General features: G+C 36.8%; 1 protein-coding gene and 1 non-coding gene across 2 annotated transcripts in view; both read right to left on the reverse strand.

Annotated features, from left to right (window-relative positions):
• Positions 1-2,988: 2,988 nt before the first annotated feature.
• Positions 2,989-3,070, reverse strand: TRNAS-AGA (transfer RNA serine (anticodon AGA)). The gene has a single exon. It is a non-coding gene; the product is annotated as a tRNA-Ser (tRNA).
• A 1,700-nt stretch (positions 3,071-4,770) lies between these two features.
• The window catches only part of Dora (zinc finger SWIM domain-containing dorado), a gene marked incomplete at its 5' end in the record, with an annotated part of 114,416 nt that continues 94,034 nt past the window's right edge, over positions 4,771-25,152 (reverse strand). Inside the window, 20 exons of the mRNA XM_069116289.1 lie at positions 4,771-10,949; positions 11,391-11,540; positions 11,635-12,002; positions 12,268-12,372; positions 12,446-12,807; positions 12,891-13,104; positions 13,182-13,310; positions 13,394-13,886; positions 13,969-14,165; positions 14,238-14,394; positions 14,492-14,621; positions 14,782-14,968; positions 15,114-15,290; positions 15,397-16,002; positions 16,164-16,460; positions 16,708-16,959; positions 17,414-17,840; positions 18,487-18,797; positions 19,135-19,310; positions 22,235-22,486. Of these exons, the coding sequence (XP_068972390.1) occupies positions 10,883-10,949; positions 11,391-11,540; positions 11,635-12,002; positions 12,268-12,372; positions 12,446-12,807; positions 12,891-13,104; positions 13,182-13,310; positions 13,394-13,886; positions 13,969-14,165; positions 14,238-14,394; positions 14,492-14,621; positions 14,782-14,968; positions 15,114-15,290; positions 15,397-16,002; positions 16,164-16,460; positions 16,708-16,959; positions 17,414-17,840; positions 18,487-18,797; positions 19,135-19,310; positions 22,235-22,486 (5,057 nt within the window). The remainder of the gene's footprint in view (positions 10,950-11,390; positions 11,541-11,634; positions 12,003-12,267; positions 12,373-12,445; positions 12,808-12,890; positions 13,105-13,181; positions 13,311-13,393; positions 13,887-13,968; positions 14,166-14,237; positions 14,395-14,491; positions 14,622-14,781; positions 14,969-15,113; positions 15,291-15,396; positions 16,003-16,163; positions 16,461-16,707; positions 16,960-17,413; positions 17,841-18,486; positions 18,798-19,134; positions 19,311-22,234; positions 22,487-25,152) is intronic.

The raw sequence follows: 25,152 nt of genomic DNA on the forward strand, positions 1-25,152 counted from the left end.
CGTGAAAAATCTTAACGTCAATATCGAGCGAATGCATTTTTTCGAAAGTCTCTCTCGCGTTACACTTTGACGAATCGCCTGCTTCTACTCACATCTCGGAAACTTTCCGTCGTTCACACGATTATCGATACGCTTGTTTTTTAATCGCTAGTCTTATCTACGCGCCACAATTCGTAATTTGCGATCTGTCTATTTGAAATTCGCAGGCTCTTACGCAGGTCGTGCAACATGTGTATGCAACACACGTTTGAGAAGAAAATTAGAATGCAAATGTATCGGGACAAATTTGAATGCAATGGCAGTACATGTTAAGAGAAAGTTAATAGGTGGTATTTTTCATCTTGATTATGGCACATCAAAGGTATCTTCATGGAAATATTATCGACGTTTCGATCAAAATCGTATTGATGCCACTATTATCGATTTACGTAAATTTTTATCTATCTGATCCTGACGTTAGGTACTATAATACATCAATAATTCTTAAACTATCTTCCAATTAACACTTGACAATATATAATAATAAAATATAATAAATAAAAATTTGGAATAAAATTCTTTGGAACTTTAAAGAAAAAAAAATTATTATTCATGTTACTGCTCATTCCACATACTGCATCGCTTATAGAATGAATATTAAAAATACTATTCGTAGAATAAAATCACATAAAAAGTTAATAAAATCTTAAAGAAACATCACTAGCGAAAAGTCATCGGCATGCAACTTTGTCAAGAAAAAAGCAGTTGACTTTTCTCACGTTTTTCGATGTTTTCAACAGTAAAATGAAACTGTGACCATAAGATGGAATATCGTATGATCATGAACATTCACGCACGTGATGAACGAGGATCGCAAATAATGACGCGACAACACGAGGAAGAATGCGAACGGCGACACGTGCTGCACGTGGACGATAGTGTTACATGCATGATTGCAGGTATCACGCAGCTAATCCGCTGATAACTGCCGTGACCAGCCTCCGCTGCTTCGTTCATTGTAAATAGGAACACGCGTAACTTGATAAAAGTCCCTTGTGTGTGAACGCCGACGGAAGCGGAAAAAGAAACGCGATACTTGTGATTAAACTGTCGCCGTTTATCGATGCAATTTTCAAAAATCTTTTCTAGCCTTCAAAAATTCGATAGTGACTTAATCTTAGAAATAGTTATTATCTTCGTAATAAAAATACATCTAGTCTCTTTCGAGGGATTTACGAGAACATCGATTTTAAATTTTCAGTTGGAAATGATAAACATTTTCTGCTTAATTATTATTCATGTAACCAAAACAGATACGAGTACATGTTTAATGAGAAGTATCTCATCAATCTAAAATGAGCGACTCCTAACTAATCCTCGGTTAAAGTATTTTTGTTAGGTCGTCCGAAAAGTTTCTTTCGTTTTATAAGGAAATGATGGATGCACAACATTTTTCGTTTCATATTATTTTATCGAATTACCTATGATCCATTTTGTTCTATCAAAATAAAGATCGCAATTTTGATGCATTGATGATACAAAAGATGTATCGTTGTAAAAGACGTGTTTATAAAAGAAAGACTTTTCGAACAATCTAATACTTAGCAGAATAATCAGTATACGAATATGCTTCATAATTGTATCACAGAATACGCTATATTAGAATAACACAAGAATATGTAATTTCCGCTGTGAATCGTTATTATGTTTGACTAGAGAATTCTCCAAACTAGGCCACTGATAATTAATCTAAGCGTCTCTAAAAACAAACGTTTGCTATCATGACTTACGTCGCTGAACGATGATTAAATAATTGTGTAAATTTCCCAAGGGAACTAAAACGTGGTCGTTAATTCTGTTCATATGCCAACGAACATCGAGTAAGAAAAGATACTCTGAATATGTTTCTTATTAACGAACAAATTGTTCCTTTGCGATTGTAAAATATTTTACAAATATACGATCGATTAATTGAAAGTGACAACGTTTATTCATCATTTATCAATGGATATCACGAGCTGGTATCCAGTACGAATGTTCAAAGACTCGTTTCGCGTTGATTTCTAGATGGCATGCAAATTGCAAATTGTTTCGCAAGACTTCATTGCTTAAACGACACGTTCCCCGGCGAGATTCTACATTCAGCTTGCGTCAGAGATCACTCGGACTATCTGTTCATTGATAACACGTTTTTCGAAGATACGGACGAACGAAAGCGGAATGAACTCTCAATGAACCGCGCGAAAGGGTTGCATGTTTTTAGAGTAGTGAAAAATGGATATTAAACATTCATAGAATATTTCGAAAGATCGTAAAACAGTTAGAAAGCTGAATTTATATTATTCAGTTCGATAGGTGTCTTTCGATTTTGAAATCTTAGATTTAATTATATGGAATTTAGATTAATTTCGAATTTTTTGATTCGGCTTTAAGAAATTTGAGTTTAAATTACACTCGAATTTCGGTATTCGAAAGTTTGAATCCTACCGTTTTCAGAATGTGAATCTAGTTTCTAATTAATGCACTGTGAATTTATCGGTCGTAAGTTCACGGAAATCTTTAACTGGTGACAATAGGATTATATCATCCTATCAGGATGTTACAGCACGATTACATCATACCATAATCTTTCAATAACGCTTCAATTTATTGATAACGCATAGCAGAGACTGATAGTTAGGGGAATAGCTAGTTGACAGGGAGTTCAATTGTTCACAACCGTGGATTCTTTGCTCGGGTATATTACCATGGAATTGTACAATTCACCGAATAAATTATGTTCAGGCCTGATATAACTGTCAACTGATAAGGTTATTTTTCAATAAAAAAACGCGCACTTTTAAAGCCATGCATAAAGTGATTTACTTGAGATAAAATGTTCAGTTAACACGTGGATGTAATTGGTAATTATCGCAATTAATGTTGTACGAATTGAACAATTGCTTACAAATAATAAAAATAAGCAACAAATAATAAATTTAAAAAAGAAAAAAAGTGAATTTCTACAACCGCAGTCGGTAGGACTCGAACCTACGCTCCCAGAGGGAATCTGATTTCTAGTCAGACGCCTTAACCACTCGGCCACGACTGCTTCGACGGATACTTGGAAAAATGATAAATATTCCAGTATTTTTTATATTTTAAAATGAAAATTTTGAATTTTGTTTAATCTAATTACAGAAACTAATTCGTCCATTATATCAATAGTGATTCATTGTGCTGAATGAATTTATTTTTTTATTTATTTTATTATTGTTTAGTCCGTGCCTTTCGGCTTTTGACGAACTTACGGTTTTATCTCTTACATCTAATTCTCTTCTTATATGTCTACCTGCCCTCTTTTCCACTCTATTCTATTGCACTACTTTGCTTATTCTACATCTAAAAACTAAGCATTAGGAGCTATAAATCATCAACTAATGACTAAAAGCTATTGCAACTTTTGGTCTTTAAACTTCATCCTCCCTTCTAAGTACTTTGGTAATTTCTCTTTGGCTATATTTCTGAAGTGTATATTATACTTGGATTTCCTTATCCTTTTCCCCCTCTCTTCTGTTTCTCTCTTTTCATCTGAAGAAGTATAATTGATATTATTTTCATTTTTAAGAAAGCAATTAACAATTAATTGTAACTTTATATTAAGAATTAAAATTATTAAAGCCGTTACACCTGTGAATATGGGTTTAATGTATAATTTGTAAACAGCAGTATATGCTGAAAAAATCTATAAATTCTGTATCCGCAGTTCATTACCTACGAAATTTTATATACCAAGTCAGAATTTCGCTCATATTTCGGATTTATGCTTTCATCTTTTTATTGATTTATATTTTTATGCGTTTATAGCTTTATGAATTTATATTTTTATTTATTTATATATTTATACCGTTATACTTTTATAATTATAAAACCAAGGAATTCTGACCTTCCTATTCCCAAGAATCTTGTCAAGTTATTAAACACTTATTCTTTTGTTATTCGTTGGCAGTTACCTGTAACGGTCGAGGACTTAGGACTTTTACATTTCTTTAACTTTCTATTCTAGTATTATGTATGTCGGAAATAAAAGAACATCGGGATTACCCGGCTGAAATGTTGGGAAAAACCCCAATACCCTAGTCCAGACTTTTACTATAGGTACACTTAAGTAACAAAAATAAGAAATAGTTCTAATGTTTCAATCTGGCCTTTATGACGATGGGTTCGGGCTCGAAGTGACATAGCGGGTCACTAGACGTAGCCACGGTCACGGGAGGGACGTGTACCTGACAAAGGTATGGAATGATTATATGGCCCTCATTAAGAACAAAGATCAGGTTCGTTATCCTGAATCCGTTAATCTGTTTAATTACTGTTTGTTTACGTTAATCCGTTAACCTGAATCCGTGGTTACTATCATCTCGACCATCCTATCGCCGCTATTACTCATAGCCTCTTGTAGTGTCCACATTTGTACCAATAAACCTTAGGTACATCCGCGATGGTAAAGTAAGTAAAGGTTCATCGAACGCCCATAATTCCAATCCTTCTCCGACATGTATTTATTTAGTCAAACCACTTCATAAAGATTTATTATCTATGGGTCATTGGGTAAAATCCCTGAAATTTTATTGCGGGACCTAAAGTTCCTATGAATTACATTCTTTCTAGTCCAGAATATCAAACAAAGATGAATGAACATATTCATGTACGTGACTTTTATCATATTAAGACCATTGTTTAATAAATAACATTGATTAATCAAGAAAAATAAAGGATAAAATCAGGATCGTTGCAAGGAGAAAATGAAGATTAACCTGTGAAATCAGAAATTGTATTTCAGTGGATCGATACAATAGAAAGATAACAGACAAAGGACGCAATTAGAAATCGAAATTTATTTAGTAGACGTTATAATATATTGATTATCTATGTTAATCAAGTACAGCGAAACCAAATGACTTGCTTTATAGAATTCTTTTATTCGTACTTATATATTCTGCTAAAAAAATGTTCCTCGAGGTTGCGTTAATTAATTTTCATTTTTATTATATCCTTGTGGTAAGTTGGTTTATGGAAATCGAAAAGATGACACACGCTTATAGTGTACGGTATTTCCTGTCCGATGAATGCAAGTCAGAAGGAAATTTTACAAATAGAATATGAACACTATATAATTATCATGGAATCTGATCAACAGCGAAGAGCAAAATTTCACTCGCGACAGATTCAATGGAATGATCGATACTATATCGTAACGCAACTTCGCAGGCTGTAGAACTTATTCTTTTTCACCTTAAAAGCAAACACTACGATTACTCGAAATTACATCGGAGTACACTCGATGGAGCGTTATTCAGTGTTTTCTTTTTTCTTATCTTTCTGAATACCAATGCGCCTCCAAAAATTGCATTCACAAGAACCTGTCGAGACAATATCCTAACCTCGAATATTTCCCTTGATTGAACACAGAATCGCATAACCTACTATTCGCGAGTCTAAACGTTACTGAAAATCCCAAAAGCCCTATCATTCTCACGTCTTCGCTCAATTTACAATATATGTACGAACTCAACGCACAAAGTTCAATGAAATAGCGGGCACGTTCTCCTTTCTCTTATCAATCATCCGAAAGAGATGAAAAACATTAAATAGAACGATCCATTTCGTTATATTCCATCTTGGCTTTTTTTATATTTTTATTTTTCATCTCGCTCGATAGACGATTTTAAAGATAGAAATACTTATAGAGATCTTATCTTCGAGGTTGTTTAACCTTCGACTAATTTCTTTCTGCACACGCTTTTTAAGTAACTCGTTATACTTATAATTAGTGTAATGTGGCCGTAAACGTATATGTACAATCTTATAGCTGTCGACTGAATCCATTAATCTTTTTCTTAAAATCGGAGAGATTTCTCCTTCTTTTTCCAACGAAATCGACTTCACTCTGTTTCATTTATGCATACATAATTATGACGTCACGCGTCGGACCTTGTGTTTCTACGAAGCTTATAGTGCAACTCGAATTGCAATAACAGCTAGACAAAAATTCTAAAGTCACGCCACGACCTCGATCGAGGATCGATGCCGGTAGCGTTGGTCTACAGCGATTATTCGGTAATTATCTGCGCGATTAGCGATACAAAAAAATGTTCTGTCGATTTGTCCGCACGCGAAAAAGAACGATCTGCGATTATTTACAGACATTGATTTTATTTTCTATTCATTATCCTGCGTCTTCGCGTTTTTCTTTTCTTCTTCTCTCCCTCTTTTTTTTTGTTATTTCTACGTATAAATATATGTAAGTATGTACCTTTTGTTCATAGAAGATCGGGTCACGGAGAATCTTTAATTTCTATCGAATGACTAAATACTTCGAATCGAGAGGAAACTTATTTTTTCATCTTCTTCTTTTCTTTTTTTTTTCTTCGCAATTTTCTTCAGCATTTTTCAGTCAAGTGCAAAAATAGATACTTTATCGCCTCATATATCTTCTTTCTTCTGCATCTTATCTTTTTTTTTCGCGGCTTTTCATCTAAAACTGAGAGATACGGAGTAGGATAATGTAATACAGAATAATGTTCAGAAAATGTTCTAAGAACACCAAATCTTCTTTCTTTAAACATAAATATGGGGCGATGACGGTGGGGAAATTTATTTTTTGACAATGTGAGTTGAATGTAATTTGTTAAATTGTTGAATTTTGATATTAACACGTCTGACTTGTAAAAGCTTTTCCATAATTTGGTGAACCATAGAACATCTGCTGAACATGGGACGCCAAGAGCAGTTAGGTCCCAACTTTTTCGCACTTTCATGTAGAAACGTGAGTGTTTTTTCTATTTTGATGTTTTCCAACCATAAAGTTCACGCGTCAAATGAATATCGATAATAATCGTCGAAAACAACCCGACGATAACGAACAACTTGATCAAAAAGAAACATAATCGACTTGTATGATGGATCGAATGAAATCTACGTGATTATTACTAACTCGTTTCGACTTTAATGATTACAATTGGCTTACCATCATTCGAGACAACAATATTTGAAATATTTCCACAAACCGTTCATAGTATTTCAATTTGGTTTATTCTAACCTAAGTTTCACTCGAAAAAACATCACGCTTTAGGGAGCAAAGGGAATCTAGCGGTTCTACGTTCGAGTTTGGGATCTCTTTCTCCGTTTTCTTTTACAATCGATCCTTGAAAGGATGCTTCCAGCGACTGATCAAAGTTTCGCATTACGTCTGAGTGAAAAAATGGGATTGTTAATCGCTAGAATCGTTCTAAATGCTAAGTAGGCTAGTGAGGTTGTTTACGCCTATGGATAATCGCTATTAATCGATATCGTAATATGCACATTATGCACACACGCTGAGAAGTGGGCCTAGAGCAAACGCTACTTCATTTTATGGATCAATTTTACCATCTATAGATCACCGTACAATCGTAGCTCGTATTCATATTATGTACATACAGGGCGGTAAATGAAATGTACACACGTGTCTCATCACCCACCATTTTAAGATAATTTAAAATTCTTCGTGGATTTGAGATCATTCGAGGGATCGTTCGATCGATCAAACGAAGCGGGAAATTCGAAGCATAGAAAATAACGCGTTTTATACAATTTGTATGCCTTCGAAACTACAACGTGGCGAATAAAATGCATCAAATCGAACTATCCCTTGTAATTATACCGGATATTTAAACCCACAATCGGATGAAATAATGTTCAAAACAGTACTATACGAGAAGTATTATTTCGAATTGTATCGTGTACGATAGACAATGAGAATTATAGTTTAAACGGGTCTGTATTAGAAATAATATTTAATTTCAGAATGTTGAACAACGTAACGTCACATTGGTATAATTTAAATTTATTTCTCTTAATAATTTACTGGGCAATATGGCGAAGTCTCATTCCCTTTCAACGATTTACTAATATAATCAATACTCGATTACATCGACGAAAATTTATATCAAACCACCCCGTATATCGAAGGATGACGAGCAAAACGCTCTCTATCTTAAGTAATTCATACCTATAAATGTGACACGAATTATTTGTACAATATTTGCGGTTACTTGCCCGTTTCGAATTGGATGGAATTTACGAGAGTTAAGGCTCGTCTATCAGTTTATTCCGTTCGAGGACGAAGTAGACGGTAAAATTCAGATCTCGATTAAACGAGTTTTTGTTTATTCCAACGCTATTTTTCGCGTTTTGGAAGAAATAATTCAATGTCGATAAAATATTATCGTTGATGCATTGGGAAAACGATTTCGACAAAACATATCTCACACTTCTTCAAAAACCACGATTACGCTAAGAATAGAGCGAAGAAAATTACTATAATCAACCAAACAAACTATGAAGATAAACCATCGAAATAACTAGAGATGAGAAAACAGGAAATTGAAAGATTATCGTAATTTCAATCATTTTTAATATCTCAACGAATTTTTTGTAAATAAATATTTTATTTCCTTGCTGACGTGTTTTATTATCGTTCCAAAGTTATTAAATTCTGCTCGATGATCTTTGACGAATAGAAATTAGGAACTGTCGAATGATGAAACGATATTTTTTCAAGTGATTCTCTTTGAGAGCCTTAACCCTGTAGAAACACGAAACAGTACTATACTCTTGATGCTCGTGGTATCGCACTAGAACACGTAAAACGCTTAAATATTGCTCTTTCCATAACCACCGTTGCGGTTAGATTAGTGGCAGTGCCATTTACTATTATTCTGTTCTGCTTCCTCCCTCGAATGAAACGAATACGTCGACTTAATGTAATGGTGGTTTCCATAGTTCTTTTTTTCTTTTCTCTTACTATCTACAGACATGTACGTTCAGTCGCTCGGCACTATTAAAAAAAAGATATATTAATTAAGAATTGAAGGACGACATCATCCTTGTCCTAGATTATAAAAATGAAATTCTTAATAATTTAAAATTTCTCCTTTTACATCCTCCTTTCCATAATAATTCAACGTCTTCATGAAAGGAAAGCACGTAACGTAAGACAAATGTAGAACTCTGTAGAACGTGTCATTTAATTGAAGCTTCAAAAATTCTGAAATTTCAAGTTGTTAAATTTTCCAAAGGCTACTTCAACTTAACTGTGTATTAATTGCGATAAAAGTTCTTTCTTTTTAATTGTAATAAATTTTTTAAATAGACAGACGTGTGTATTATTCTTCGTTAAATTATTTTATGCTTAACGATTTATGTTTAAATATCGTGATTGACGATGGGATATCGGGATGGATAAAAACAACGTTTATTTCATCAGGAAATATAACTGAATGCATTGAAAACGACATAAACGGAAATGGAATATACTCTGCTAAAGTACATATTTAGCAATTATTGATTTTCATTTTCTTTGCATAACAAAGCGCAATGTGGAAAGGTGTCTCAAGTTCGAATCATCGATATCAGCTATAATTTTGCTTTATTTATACTTCAAATTATTTTACTTTAAAAATTACAGAGATCATGTTTTCGTTTATAGATTGTCGCCAATGACAAAAAAACGAGATATTTGCAAACGTGTATAATATACGTCTACAATGTAATTAAAAAAAAATAAAAATAAAAGACAATAGCGAATAAAGAAAATTCAAATAGAGAAACTAAAATATATTTAATAGCAAAATACATAAACCAAGGGGCGAAGAAAAAAAAAATGAAGAGGATAGGTGCTGTGTGATGATAAGAGTAATGATGGACCAGGTCGGTCACCATTTTTGGAAAAGTAAAAATTATCTTCTCTTCTGTATACAAAATTTCTTTTATCAACGTTTTCTTTTATGATTTAAGTAAAGTTCATAACTTTCTTATGTATTAAAGAATAAGATGCTGTTCGTCATTTTTCCATTATATAAATAGACATGCGTTTATCGATAGTTTAAAAATTTGCTTATATTTCGTTTACAAAAATAAAATAAAACGCGAGATAATTCATCCTATCTATGAATGAAAAATAAAATTTCCTATCTAATCGAGACTAAAGACGTTCTCATCGAGTCTTAACTAAAGTAAAGAGAAAGAGGTTTCCGCGAGTTATGGAACCAACGATTCTTCGATAGAATCCCGATTAATGATTGCTCGCATCCGGCGAAACCTGAAATTTTGATTCATTAATCATGCTTTCACGTTTCGTCCTCTCCTTTTTTGCATCTTTTTCTTATATATCTACGTATTTTTTAGCCCTTCAATTATTTAATTTTTTTTAATTATTTTCTTTATTTTATTCTTTCGAAACGCAGGAAAAAAGTGGTGCCTTTAGCGATCGACGTACGCAACACGGTGCGCCTTCAATATGTTACTACATTGCGTTCCTCGATCTTCCAGGAAACTGTCGGTGACGTCTAAATTGCTAAATTGCAAAAAACGTGGCGTCATACCCTTTTCTTTTTATCATTTACATTCGTACTTCACTCTTAATTAAAAGTATAGTCATCATAGTTCCTCTCACGCGCATGCTCTTTCTCTCGTTTTTCCTTTCGTTCAATCTCTATCAGACACATTAACTAAGGTCAGAAAGTCATATATATTTTTTCCGTTCGATGGTATCGATCCGGTTTTTCTTCCTTGAAATGGGCGAAGATAAACATGCGATTATCGGCCGTCCCTAGCTCTGATGGTCCGATGGTCGCTCGAGATCGATGCCACCGACGTGACAGTCGCACGTCGATGATGCACGTTATGGAGATCCTGTTCCAATTTATCGAGGGTAGCCAGACCGTGAACGCATACGACGCTCTGTGGATGAGGATGACAGGGATGCTGGTGCTGAAGCACGAGGGTTGTTGTCGTCGTTGGTGGAGGAGGAGGAGGAGGCGGAGGTGGTGGAGGGTGAGGAAGGGAAGTGAGCCACGTCACGCCTGGCTCCGCTCTGTGTCATTTGCTGTTCTGTTGTAGTGCCGCGTTGATTTGTGCCCACAGTTCTTTGGTACAGGATTGAGATCTATAAATGAAATTATATTTCCAATATCAGTTTTATGGATTTATGCTTTATGATTACTAGACCGCAGGTGTTTAAGAATTTATGGTAAATTTAAAGTTGCAAACATGCACAGAATGCAGATAATAATAGTGGTTAGAAGACATACTCTTATTTTCTACTGAAGCGTATTTTTTATCAAGTATTATACATTTTATTTTCATGTGTACTGTATGTGTTTCATGTATTACTATATGATAATTTAATATGCTTTAACTCAATTAGATACTATAATTAATGCAATTATGATATGCACATAGGCTTACATTTCTTTCATCGTATTCATAGAAATATAAATTTGCATAAACATCTACGATCTATTCTCTGTCGTCAAGATCGAAAATTTTCTAAATGATAGTCTTTAATGAACTGGTGGAATGAATAATCATTGATGTAAGATAATACCTTTTAATGGACTGAAGCCGCTCCTTGAACTGAACATGGCCCTCCGGAGTGATGTGAAACGCTGCTCTAGCCGCGCACACTACGTTGACGAAGTCTTCGTACTCACCTGCCGTCAAGTGGTATAGCTTCTGATGCATGCACTGAATGTACCTGTAATTTATAATTGAAAATATCATTATTCAACTAGTTTCATTAATGGTACTTGTAAAAAATATTATGCTAGTAAGAACTTGAAGAAACTAACATTTGTTGACACTTAAGGACAAGAGGAGCCAAAAGAGCAGATCTCAAATGTTGAAGTACAAGAGCCCGGTTGTTTCTAGCCAAAAAAAGCGCTGCTTCCAATGCAACGTCATGAAGAACGAAGGGACTAACGATGCTGTTCACTGTACAAATACAAAGTTGATGAAGATATTGTGTGCCGAGACGCTTCGACACTCTTAACAACCATTTCACATCTTCCCCATAAGGTGGATTCCGCGCGTATTTTGCCTGAGGTCTGTCGTCGTGTACGCGACGAGCTAAAGTTTCCAATGCTAACATTCCCACACGGTATGCAGCAACTAGAGAACGAAGCTGCTGCTGACTGAAGGGCTGAGTTTGTCTATGGACCTGGGTACAGAAACAAATAAGCATAATTGAATAGATTAAAAAATCACGTTAATAAACTCTAAATAATTGTCAGTTGACAAAATACTGAAAGAATACTAAAAATTGATAAAGTTATCAAAAAATGAATAAAACATGTATACTTGTTTATAATTGGTTTTAAAATGTTCTAAATATTATCTAGAAATTTGCCAAATCTACCAAATCTAGATTTACCAATCAAAAAATTTATTACGAGTTAATTTTTCACATAATAAAGTATAGTTACCTGAGGCTGAGTTCTTACAGTGGATATTATAGGCTGTGCCTGAACTAGAGCAGACCCAGGCATGTTGTTCTGCCCGGGAATAGGTCCCGTAACTCCAGCTTGAACCTAATAACATCACACTAAACTTGAATATTGTTCTAAAATTAAATAAAAAGAGAAATGTAGCAAGAATACCTACATTAACTGGCATAGGCTGTTGCATGGTGAACAAATGATGAGTTCCCGGTGGTGGTGGCGGTTGCGGCGTGTAATATGGCGGCAGCGATGGTGGTTGCGCGGGTTGTGACGGATGATGAGGATGTTGCGGATGCTGTGGATGTGGCGGATGTGGTGGATGCTGAGGATGTTGGGGATGTTGGGGATGTTGCGGATGCTGTGGATGACCCGGATGAGGCGGAAATGCCGCATGATACATTTGCATATGTGGTGGTGCTGGTGGTAGAGTTACCCTATGTGATGGCATCGGTCCACCAAAGGTTGGAATTGAATGGTGAGGATGCACAAAACTGTAAGGGCTCACTGCATATGGCATACCAACTCCTGCAATCAAACAAAGATAATCAAAATTTATATAATCTGTAAAATACTCGAAACAAAATGAACAGAAGAATTGAAGAACCCACCTAAAGGCGCTAGCGTGGTTATAGTTGGATGCGTTGGATATGGTTGAGGAGGAGGTTGTGTGCTGGTCACAACAACCGCTTGAGCTGGTCCAGGCATCATTTGTGCAGTGGTCATGTCCACTGGAGGACCAGGTTCCACCAGAAGCACTCCGTTAAGATCTAGTTGAAGAGGATCGTGTGGCATATCATCTTGCTGTTCTCCACCAGGAGTGTGCTAAATATACGAACCAAGATTAAATTAATCAATTCTTCTTTTATGAAATATCTATTTCACTACTTAAAGATACTTACCCTGAGATACAGCTCGTACCAATATTTGGCCACTTGAAACAGTACTTCTGGATAAACACCACCTCCCTTTGCCGTGTTCTCCACCGTGATGCAAGCTTTCTCTAACATCAGATCACTTTGTTCCTTACACTATAATAAAACAACCAAAATATAATCAGACACTTTCTCATTAAAAGTAAATTAATGTCTAATAAGAATTATAAAGTACTTACCTGCAAAATGGCCCTCTGTACTTCGTTAGGATTGAGCGCGTGAGCGTGCGGTAAGCAAGACAGAGCAAGTTCTGCGGCTGCTCGAACCATATTAGGATCGCTTCCCCTGGACGACTTGTCGGCTATACCAACAGCTTCAGGAGGCGTTAAATGTCCCTCCCAACTTTCGATTAGGAACGAGATCGCTGGTGCTCCTATTTCCATCGCTTGACCAGTGATCCAGGATACATGACTGGAGTAGGTACGACTGAGCCAGTTAGGAGTGACGCAGTTATGAAGCCCAAGAGCGTAGAGACCAAGTTGAAAAGCGCACATGTGCAGAGCTCTGTGTGGTCCATGATGATTCTGACTCGTGGATGCTTGCGTGAATAAAGAGGTGGAACTGTTACCACCAGCTTTTGTGAGAACAGTCTTTGCCAACTCACACATAAAGTGTGCGCCTGCTTCTGATGGCTGATTGGGGATTGATGGATATACTCTCTTGCTTTTGTATCTATAATAGAATTTGAAAGAATATTGTAGCATTCTCGAGAGTTTTATAGCATTCTTTGATCTTTTAATGAATATTTACAGACCTTGTTTCTTTAGCTCTTGCAGGCACAGGTTGTTGAACGATCTGCGTCTGAACCGTGAGTGCACTCATACCAGTTTCCAATTCTGCACTGGTACTGCTATGTGGTCTGCTGCTGGTACCAACAACACTATCACCATTTCCAGCATCCATTCCAGCAAGGGGAGAAGAACACTCTTCGTCGTGAAGATATCTTGCCATCTGAAACAGATATAACCCAAGTCCAAAACTTCTTCTCTATTGAAAAGTTATAAATCAAAGAGTCTTTCTTACCTCACTCTTAGTTGGAGGATTAGAGGTATAATAGCTACTAAGGATTGGTGACTTAATCAATTGATGAACGTCTCGATCCAACAATTTATCCATGATTCTCGCTACCTTTGTAGGATCATCCTTGTAGTGAACAAGCAATGTGATGGCCAAATCTCCTCTGAAATTGTCAAATAGTTATTATTTTAGTTACAAAGTTCAAAGAACAAAACCGATCGATCAAATTTAAACATATAAAATTAATGACTGTGAAATACCTCTGGCGTCTAGTTCCCTCGCAAAGAAGAGGATGATCAGCTTCGCTCACATTCGCCTTCAAGCCCAAAGCAGCAACGGCCGCGTCGAATCCAAGGTTCTCGTCAACGTCTGAGGACAGGTGTTTTACTCCTGCGAATCATTCCACAATCTTTTACCTTCCGTCTACACTATTTAATCATTAACTCTTTCTTGTCTGAAAGAAGATATCCTTCATCCTCGATTCGAATCGCGCAAAATCTCTTTACTCGACCAAATTTCAGAGAAGAAAAGCTTTAAAAAAAGTGCGTACTTGACGTGTTAAGGGCGTCGAATATGAAGCTAGCCAACATGATTGGAAGCAACGCATGACCTCTGGATCTTAGTACTCCGTCTCTCAGTTGTTCCGCTCTTTGCCGAACCATTGCCAATTCAGCTGGACCAAGTGGGATTTTCTTTAATAATCCAACTAGCTCGCTTTCCTGATGAGCCAATTTAACCTACAACATCAATCACATAGTAAATGTTTATTTTTGTGTATGTTATATGCACTATATGCATTTCTGCATCTTCATATCGCTCATAAATGCATAAAGACCAACAGTTCACTTACTAGTCAACTATCTTACTAATACATTAATTTACCTCCAACGGTTTCGTGTTGGCAGGTGGTCTAGCCATCTCGAGACCAAACAAGCCAACCCTGAACGCTAGGTTGTAGTATTCCGGGTTCTCCGCGAGGACCGTGCACAGGAAGCAACATTTGGCCAAGGTGGCGGACGCAAGGCACGTGAGCTGATGGGACGCCGGGTTTACTTGTTGCTAAAACATTGTCGTTGTATTCGTTACGCACTTACTAGCTCTGATTAATTGGAACAGGGCCTTACTGAATTGAACAAACGAAACCAAGTCTTTCCAATGAATCTACCTTCTTCTTTTTCCCCTTCACCGGCGCCGGAGGTTCATCGATCATGAGATTTGGTGGATTAGCCAACAGTTCCTCGCCGAGTTGAACACCCAAAATACAAGCTTCCCTCGTGTGGCCATGAGCGTAGAGTCCCTCAGCCCTAGCGAATAGGATGTCCCATGGATCTTCTGTTTTCATTAGATTCCCCAACACTGTACTCGCGTTTGCAGTGGACGTTGATTGTGATTCATTCTTGGAGTCTTTGCCCGAAGCGCCATTCACCACAGCTTTAGGATCATAATAATAAACATGATACTCGTCACCAGACGGGCTGTCGCTACTCGACGAAGAGCTCTCGTCCTTAGATGGTCTTCTGGAAGGATCCTTTTCTAGGTCAGACTCCTGCTCGCTTTTCGAACTATTCCCTTTAGGCAACACCGTTCGCGATTTCTCCCGATAGTCGAGATTCGTCCTGCTACACTTCGCATCGCAGGCAGCTTTGTTATTACTACTATCACTACTATCACTATGGGTCTCGGACGAAGCATTTGAGCGGTGCTTGTCCGAGTTTTGAGCGTTCTTCAGACTGACGTTACTGTTCGAGGACGACTCGCTGCCACCACCCTCCTACAATTTTTCATTTCTATAGCAATTACAGTAATAATTAAGTGCACCTACAATTAATTTAATCTTTTTTTCTAACGTTCTATAATCTTTTTTACAGATCTTTGCAAACCTACACCAAGTTAATCTCGACATTCGAGAGTGAATTATTTCTCGATACAAACCTGCGAGTCTGTATCCCCGCAATTATTTAGTTGAGCGCAAGATCTTCTAACGAGAACTACTTGAGGCTCGGCAATGTCGGGCATGTCGGTCTCATTCTCGCAGAAACCTTCTGAGCTGACGCTGCTTCGGTTTCCATCACCGCCACCGCTTCGTGAACATAATCCTGAACACTCTCGTGGGTTCAGCCGTCTTCTATCCATATAACTAAACTCTACCAGGCCTAAACTCAATGGTCGTCGACCGTGGTGATGGGAAACGGGCGGTTGACAGTTCAACACGGCTGCACTCGAATTCACCTACGTTTTTAACGTTTAAAATTGAATTTTATGTTAGGAGCTTAATATAAAAAAAAATATATGTATTTATATTAAGAAAGGGGAGAAAAGGATTGTTTAATTTTTAAAAATCTCCAATTTTGTATGTTTGAAAAAGTACGCACGTATACCAAAAGGTTAAAACAGACACTTTTTTTTTGTAGAATTTCTTTTTATTCTATATAGCAGGAGCTTCATTTGAAAAAATGGGTTGGATTAATGAACTGACCTGGTTCACCTCGGTCCTAGTATCGCCAGCATGCCGAAAGCAGGTGAATGGACAATGATACATGGGATTGCTTCCGGCGGTGTACGTGATACCAGGCAAGGTGTACTCCTCCCAATCCAGATAGCACGCCTCGAGCGCCGATTTAAATCCGGTGAACACAGCCAGGTCGTTCTTCAATGAATCCTTGTGACCACCGCCATTATTTCTGTTATGTGAATTGTGCGTCACCGAACTGCCCCGACTTTTTGTTACCTTAACAAGAAATAAAGAAGCCCGTCATTATCTGTTTCAATTCAAAGACATAGATTTTATGCCGGAATTAATAAAAGGTATCTAACTTTCTATATAACTATAATATTCATATATACAGAGTGAAACTAACTTTCTCACTCTTTGGTTATTTGAGTAATTTAATATATATTAACAAATGTTATATACTTACAAAAAATATTCATATACATAAAAATAAAGTATAGAGATGATTTTAAGCTTCGTAATTCACTTCAATCGTCGCTCTTTCTCTTATCAATTATTTGAATCGTTTAATTTACATCAACCTGAATTAAAGAATAAATTCTCCTTTTTCATTTCTTCTCGTGGAAAAAGACGCGTACGAAGTAAATCGAGTAAAAGTAAGTGAAACGGGCCGTCCTTAGTCAGACACGCAATAACTTCCAACTAATGAAGACCGTGATGCTATATATACCTTGTCGATGATCTTCATGTGCCAAGCAGTAAACTGTCCGTGGAGCATTTCTCGTTCGGCGGGCGATAATCCAGGATTCAAGGCAGCCAGTCGCCATAGAACGACAATCTCATCGCAGAGGGACGAGCAAGCGTGCTGCGAGGCGTGCACATTGCTGTTCATGTTGTGCTTACCGCCATATCCGGTTCCGTTCAACAAAGCTACCTTTGTGTTGAACCACCACACGAGGATCTGCTCGCATGCCATACACTCCTCGGTGATGATCTCCAACAATGGTATAGCGTTGCGATCGGTCCTCTTGAACATCTCGCGCACGATCGACAGCAAGTTCCACATGCCTTCCGGTTCGCGACCACGCAACGGTCGCAGCAACGAGGACCACTCGGCAGCTGCAGGAGGCGCAGTGGTGCTCAGATAATTAACATCGCTGTAATTAAGAATGTAATGTAAAGACATTGAAGTTTAATGGAAATATTTTAGAAGACATAGAGGTAAAATAATATTCTTTCGAAATTACTTGCATATATGCTTCTCCGTTTTGTAAATTATTATCGGTATATTATTATATAAATTATTATTATTTGGTATATTATTAATTTAAAAATTTGGGAATTTCATAGTTTGGTAATTTAGGAATTTGATAATTCGATGAATCGAGTAACATACAAAATTGCTGAGAGTGTTTAATTCGGGATAACCGCTAATTCGTTTCTCACAACAAAATTTGATGCATTTGGAACACTACGTTTCAGTAAATCAATTTTCAACGTTGTAATTATTAAATGAGAATTTCATCGCACCCACTGAATAGAAATGGGGATACGTTCAGAACTCATGATACAAGGAATGTTTTCCATTGCAGCTTTGATTCTATGAAAAATTACAAGCTTCAGCTGTTCTGTATAAAAATAAATAACAGTGTAACAAAAATTGTAGAACTCGGATACGAGGTTAACAATAAGGACGAATGATCAACGATGATTAGTAACAGCAGCACGCAATAAGAAACAGTAAGAAACAATAATAAAGATGAACGATGAAATAACGAAGAATGATAATGCGACAATAATGACCTGAAGACAATCGGAGCGGGCACGCAGAACTTGATGAGGATCTTCTTGATGTTGTCGTGCAATGTCTTCTCATCGAGATACCAAGACGTTTGATCGTGGGCTGAGGCGCCTGCCGTGGGATCCGGGGCACCGCAATAACTGTTGATGGTACTCGGTTGAACCGACAGCAGCTCGTCTAACAATCGTTGGGCAGTGGGCAGAATTTGCTGTGGTAGCTCGCTGATGAGATATTGCGCGAACTTTTGCAGTTGTTCCCGGTGCAAACGTGACAAGGATTCGCTAACTGGAGCTCTCAGGCACACCTGTGTCGGCTGAGTACAAACAATTAATTTTAGGTCTTGCGATCGCGTCAATTAACCCTTTACATGACCAATCAAATTTAAAAAAAATGTTTAATTATCCAAAATATAAATATGTCTATTTTCTTTTGTTCTTCTTTTTGAACAAATTAATTCGATCGTCCTTTCGTTTATAATAAAATCGACTGATATAGCTTGTGCTTTAATTAAATAAAATTCCTCTGAGACTTGCCGTTTTGATGAAGAAAACAATTATTATTTAAGTTACTGGTTTTGCAGCTGAATGTTATATTTTACTGAATTAAAGAACTTTTTGACGATAAAACGTTTGCAGGATAATTTTATTTACCATATGTATCCTGTGAAGACACACGGCGACCACATGAGCGCACCAATAGGCCTTAGAGGAGCAAGTGCAGTTGCATGACGTGATCTTCCGTCGATCGAACGTCACAGCCACATTGAACTGTGATCTTACCCCGTTCAGCAACCCCTGTGAATTCACTGTGGCGCTCAGATGGAACCCTGCAACATAAAAACAATGAAATAAAAATATTCCCAAAATCCTTTCACCAAAAATTACCATATTTTGTTCAAATAAATAATTATTCTCTTACGACCTTAGCTCATAAGCGTAACGTTGTACTTTAAAAACCATAGCGCGTTATGTCTCCTTTGCAAAAACATAAGAAACGATACGTTCCTATTATTAACAATTAATTAAAAAAAAAAAAGACAATTTTTCTCAGACTAATAATTTCATGTCCGAAAAAGTTGAAGAACATACAACGATTATTTCTCAAATTCCTTTAACAGTTGGTCGAAAGAATTCCCTGGAGAAATCTTATAACTTTTAATAGCCACGAAGGAGACTCGACTTAGAACTACGAACAAGAAGATGACACAGCGACAAGAAGTTGGATACGAGGTTCCTAAACGGACCGAAGAGATAAAGACGTCGTTTCGGGCGCATTAAGAAACTAACGCCCGGGGTCGTGATAGCCAACACAACGGAACACAAAGAGGAAGACGTCGGTTTATATCCAGAGCGTAGCGCAAATTAGCTCGAGGAAATTAACCAGCCAGGAACAGCTTGGTCAAACAATGAAATTAAGGATTAAATTCCAACGCTTCGTCGTGGATCCTCCAAGCACCTTCCTCGTGAACGTCGATTCGCTAGTCGAATAGAAGCTTCCTTGTCTGTGAGATTATTTTGTGAATAGGACGAAGGGATGAAACGTGCGCTTGGGCGGAACTAGCTGGAGAATCGTCCAGAATGCTCTATTTCTTGGCAAATTCTAGAGTCATAGTCAAAGCACTAGAAACCTAAGTTATTCCATTAGAGTTAGACGATTGCTATTAAATTTGAATAGTTAAAGTACGAAATTAAAAGCAGACTTACTTGGCTATATATTTTTCGAGCACATAATTTGCATGAATCGCGTTGCGAATTATTTCTCTAGCGAAGTTTGTCGGTTTTGAAAACGGTAAAATTTGAAAATATTTATACTGTATGTATTATACATTCTGAGTTATTGTTTCAATGAAATTTAGCAAAAAGTACGGATGAAGCCAAATTGTATTATAAATAAATTCATTTAAATTATAAATAAATTCTCATTTAAATATAAATGTTGTATATAATGGGAATGATGAATATATAAATAATAAAATAATAAATAAATAATATGAATATGATGAAAGATTTCTAAAATCTGTATTACTTACATTATAAAATTCAAAAAAATAAATTAAAGTTGAGAATGTAAATAAATAAATAAATATTAATAGAATAAATAAATTTTTATTTGTATGTAAAATGAAAATGAAAAATAATGAGTTAAAAATTGATAAACATCCAAATAATTTTTTAATAGAAAAATTTCAGTTTGTGTATAAAGCAATAAATGTATTATTTATAAATAATATAATCGAGCGATTACTATAAAACAACCTTCTGAATTGTCTCATTGTTTCAATGGAATTCTTAGACTTCAAGATGTACAAGATTTGCGAACAATTCTAAGATTACGACAATTGAATGAAACAATTTCCAACGAATGGAAAGCTTCTGAAATCCGATAGGAGTGTTTGATTAAAAAAATAGAAATATAAAAGTAGGAAATTTCATGTGATACTATATTTCATGTGATTAAATCTAAACGAAGAAATATGGAATGTAAGAAGAATCGAGGATTAATGGATATCGCTCGACGATCATTCAGCTTGTCATTTAGACGTCGCCGGTTATTACACCGATAACTCGAAATGGCTTCACAGTATCGCGATTCAGGCGTTCGAAAGTTGACCAGTTTCTTTATTTGATGAATGAAAGAGGTATTATGTGAAGTTCTACAGCCAGCGGGCATAGATTTGCCTGGAGGCTTCCCTTTTGAACGGGAAACACGACGGGATAGACGTAATTGGAAATCTGACCCTGACGTTTCCCTGTCCAAAATAGTGTCGCGGAATCTCCCCTCTGTAAGCGGGCGCTGAAATGAATGTAATATACGTTGAAAGTCGATAACGAGAAACACTTCCGCTGGTTAAGGAATTTAATAAGATCAATTAAACGTCGGAACAATTCCCCATTTGTATCATTATTTTTTCAATCTCATTGTTGCTAGAAAATTTCTTTGATGATAGTCACTGGCGTTGATCGAGACTTTGTTTACGCAAAAGTTTATTTATTATAAGAACCCAGTGTAGTAAAAAATATTGGTATAACGTAACACAAAATTGCGACATTATACGTAAAATTCAACAAACATTTACATATATGTAAATGTATAACTTGTTAGATAAGAATATTTTGGGAAGTCTAATAATTTTTCCTTTTCTTTTTTTCTTTCCTTTTTCTGCAAATGCAACATTTACCTCTTATTTGCGTATGCATAGGACACCTATGGTTTAAACTGATATGATTCACTTTCATAAGCGAAACATATCTTCCATATTATACAGAGCTTCGCTGTATTCTTATTTTGCGTTTTATTTATTTGCTTAAGAAATAAGTAGAACAATTAATTTAAGAAATTAATTTGTCATATTGATATTTGGTCGAAAAGTTTCGATACGCTAAAAACAATGAAAATTGAGATGGAATTACGGTCGATTTCTCTGGCGCGACTGCGCGGCAGTAGTATGAGACGGAAGTGAGCAGACATTCAGTAGTGTGGTTATATAAGCGATACGACAGAACCGCGGTCACAACTCTATAAAAGAAACGTTCTACTCTCACTTTGATAGTTTTAATTACTCGATAAAGATAATAAATTACATTTACCGTGTAAAATATAAGATACAAATTAGTATTTAATATCGCTACGTTATAAATTCTTATTATACCTGCGATGAATACCAGTATCAGTAAAAATCTGGACAAATTTTTATCAATACGAAAACAGATAGAAGATGAATAATTGACTCAAAGTTTGTGGATCGCTCACCGATTTGTAGAGGATCTTTGACGCTCCTCGACCGGAAGAAGTGTTCTCCACGCTGGAATTCGTCCGCGCTTCCGTTCGCCAAACAAGAGTAGAGTCTGATGTCCTCCTCGTTGTCCGGGAAGCTCCAGAACGCTATCCTGAGCTGCAATTGCTCCGGAACCGGTGGATAAACATGCTCCACCAGTTCGAACGGGATGTGAGAGGCGACACATCGCGCGGCAAGTTCGCACAGCGTCGGCACTGTTTGTCCATCTGCGAAAGAAAATTTTCAAGAAATTAGACAAATTCTTTAACCTGCTACGAATTTTCTTCTTTGCTTTCATTATTTTAGTTTCAGCAGGATACAAGTAACGGCGATAGACATTACGCTTCGTTTATCAGTTATCAATTACACAGTTCACCAAATAATACTTTTCTGCCGCAAAATAATCCCTTTATTTTGTTCCCTTAATAATAATAATCCCTTTTTATTAACCGTATCGATGAAAATCATCTTTCCAAATATGAAACACGTGGGAAATAATTGGAAAACGGATTCATCGATGAATTGCAGCACGTAATTCTATATTCGGGATAAGAAGAAAAGAAACGAACAGAGGCTGCAAGACCGTCGATGCAAAAATAATCGGCCTCTTTCTCTCTTCCGGCCATCTGTTTCGCGTTATAACAGCGTTTGTCGGTCGGAATCGTGGCTTTGCCGCGTTTTTCCTTCGAGAACACGGTGCCAGCTAACGAAGGAAGGAGACGGAAAAAAAGGAAAAAGGTAAAATCCCGACAAGAAGACGAGGTTTTTATCGCAAACCTGCGATCGTAGATTAGAAACGCGTAGTGGTACTGCAGAACAACAAGAATCATTACAAAAACAGGAATACGAATTAATAAATGGCAGAAGGTTTGTAAAGAAGCGCGAGTGAGTAGCGCGGTGCGAATTAATCAATGAGATGAGCAACTCCGATAATAAACGGCGTCGATAATTTTATTGATACGCATATCAGTCGTCCGGGTTTCTTTGCACGATCTTGTTGCAGTAATTGATGGCATTAACAAGAAAAGTCAGGCAAACTGGAAAGTTCAAAAACTTATGAAACTTTGCATACAAGCAAAGTACGTCATCTGTAATACGACACTATTTTTCGTTGGTGTCGTAATTCGATTTTAAGGGGTGGAATCACACATCCCGATAACAATTCTGAATTTTCTCATTTGAGAAATATTTGGTGAAAGACATCTGAAGAAAAGTTCAAGCAAAAGCTACAACGTTTCATTGCGTGGGCTAGTAAACTGCGTAAACAATTTTTTGAAAAATTCATCAACGAAAAATAAAATTGCATTACGGATGACGTACTTGTGCGGAAAGTTCCATAAGCTTTTTAATTTACCTAACCTTCCTCGTAAGTGATCCATAGGAAATTTACAGCGAATTTTCCATCATGAAATATCGACTAGAATTTGATAATATTCAAAATGAGAAATAAGGTTCGGAATTTTTAGAAAGAAGAATTACATTGGGATTTTATGATTTTTGCAGACGAATATTTATACCTCTGTAGCGGCACATGAGTTAGAGGACAATTCAAATCATGTCGTTGTTTTGCCTCGGAGTATCAAGATCGTTATGATACGCGTAATGTAACAATAAATAAACTCCGAACAAAATAATGTCGCTGCTACGTGCAAGCGTCGAACAAAGACGAATTTGAATTTTCCGACTCTCCCTCGACCAGAATAAAAATAAGCGGACGCGACCGCAAGGAAATGAGTTACAGTCGTCGATCAGTTATCAATCAGTTATCAACGAATTATCAGCGATCTAATTAACGAGTCATTAGCGATCCTATTTTACGACTCATACACTGTCTTAGCTAATCGGTTAGTACAAGCATCTTTGCGAACATTATCTGTATACTAATTTATCATTTTAAATATATTCGACGGTTTCAACAACGAGCAATCTCGTCCACTAAACCTCACCGACCAACCATCCTCTACACATAAACCTCTACAAATTGGTAGCCCCGACGTGAGTTGAACACGACTAAACAACCTTTACACTTCCGCTACTGGAAAGTAGAGATTCGTGTAAATATTTAAACAAATAAGAGATTAGAATTCGAACGAGGTATTCAGTATCCGAACGTCTAAAATTCTTGTCGCCTATTTCAGTGTCACCGTCAAATAAAAATAATTGCACAATTCGTCTGTGCAATCCTAGACTCTATTTCCAGCAGCGATCGATCACGTAACGAAAGACGAAGCGAATGCCGATAGATCTGGTGCAACAATCCAGTGAACGCGACGGTTTTGCGTTAATTTCACGGTTAAATTGTATTCAATTAGAATCGGTTTGTGACCGGTTGAGCGACGGCTTGTGCGGCTAGGCGTCTCTCTTTTTCCTGTCTGTTCGTTCTCCCCGCGACTATAACCACAGCTGTAGCCTTAATGAGCGTGATAATGAAAGCGGACTCATTAACAATTTCAAACGGTGTTACATAATTGCGCTGGTCGACCGTTAGGTCAGCTCGAAGCGCATTCAACGTGCATTTTAATGACTTACTTCTATCTGGTTATATATTCAACGAAATCCTCCGCTCGACAGATTCGATTCTGTCGATACGAGGCCAGCAACAACGCGCCCCATAAATGAAGTTAATTTAAATTAACCCTCTACACTCGCTGGCTTCCGGTTGAAATCATAGCCCGAAGCGCCCTGTCTAATTGGTTGGTGTTGCGTTTCGATGGAAACTTTGCGCGTCGTTCAAATGAGATGCAAGTTGAGTTTTATGCAGCGCGTTGTTTCACGAATAATTTAGCGAAAGTGGTAAAAATAGCAAAGATGACGAAATAGAAAATATACGAGCCGTTCAGAAGTCGTGTTGACCGACTTCATAAAACGAGACACGCGAAAAGATAACATCGCG

The sequence above is a fragment of the Bombus flavifrons genome, chromosome 7 (assembly GCF_040668555.2).
Source record: "Bombus flavifrons isolate JBK064 chromosome 7, iyBomFlav1_principal, whole genome shotgun sequence".
Lineage (NCBI taxonomy): Eukaryota > Metazoa > Arthropoda > Insecta > Hymenoptera > Apidae > Bombus > Bombus flavifrons.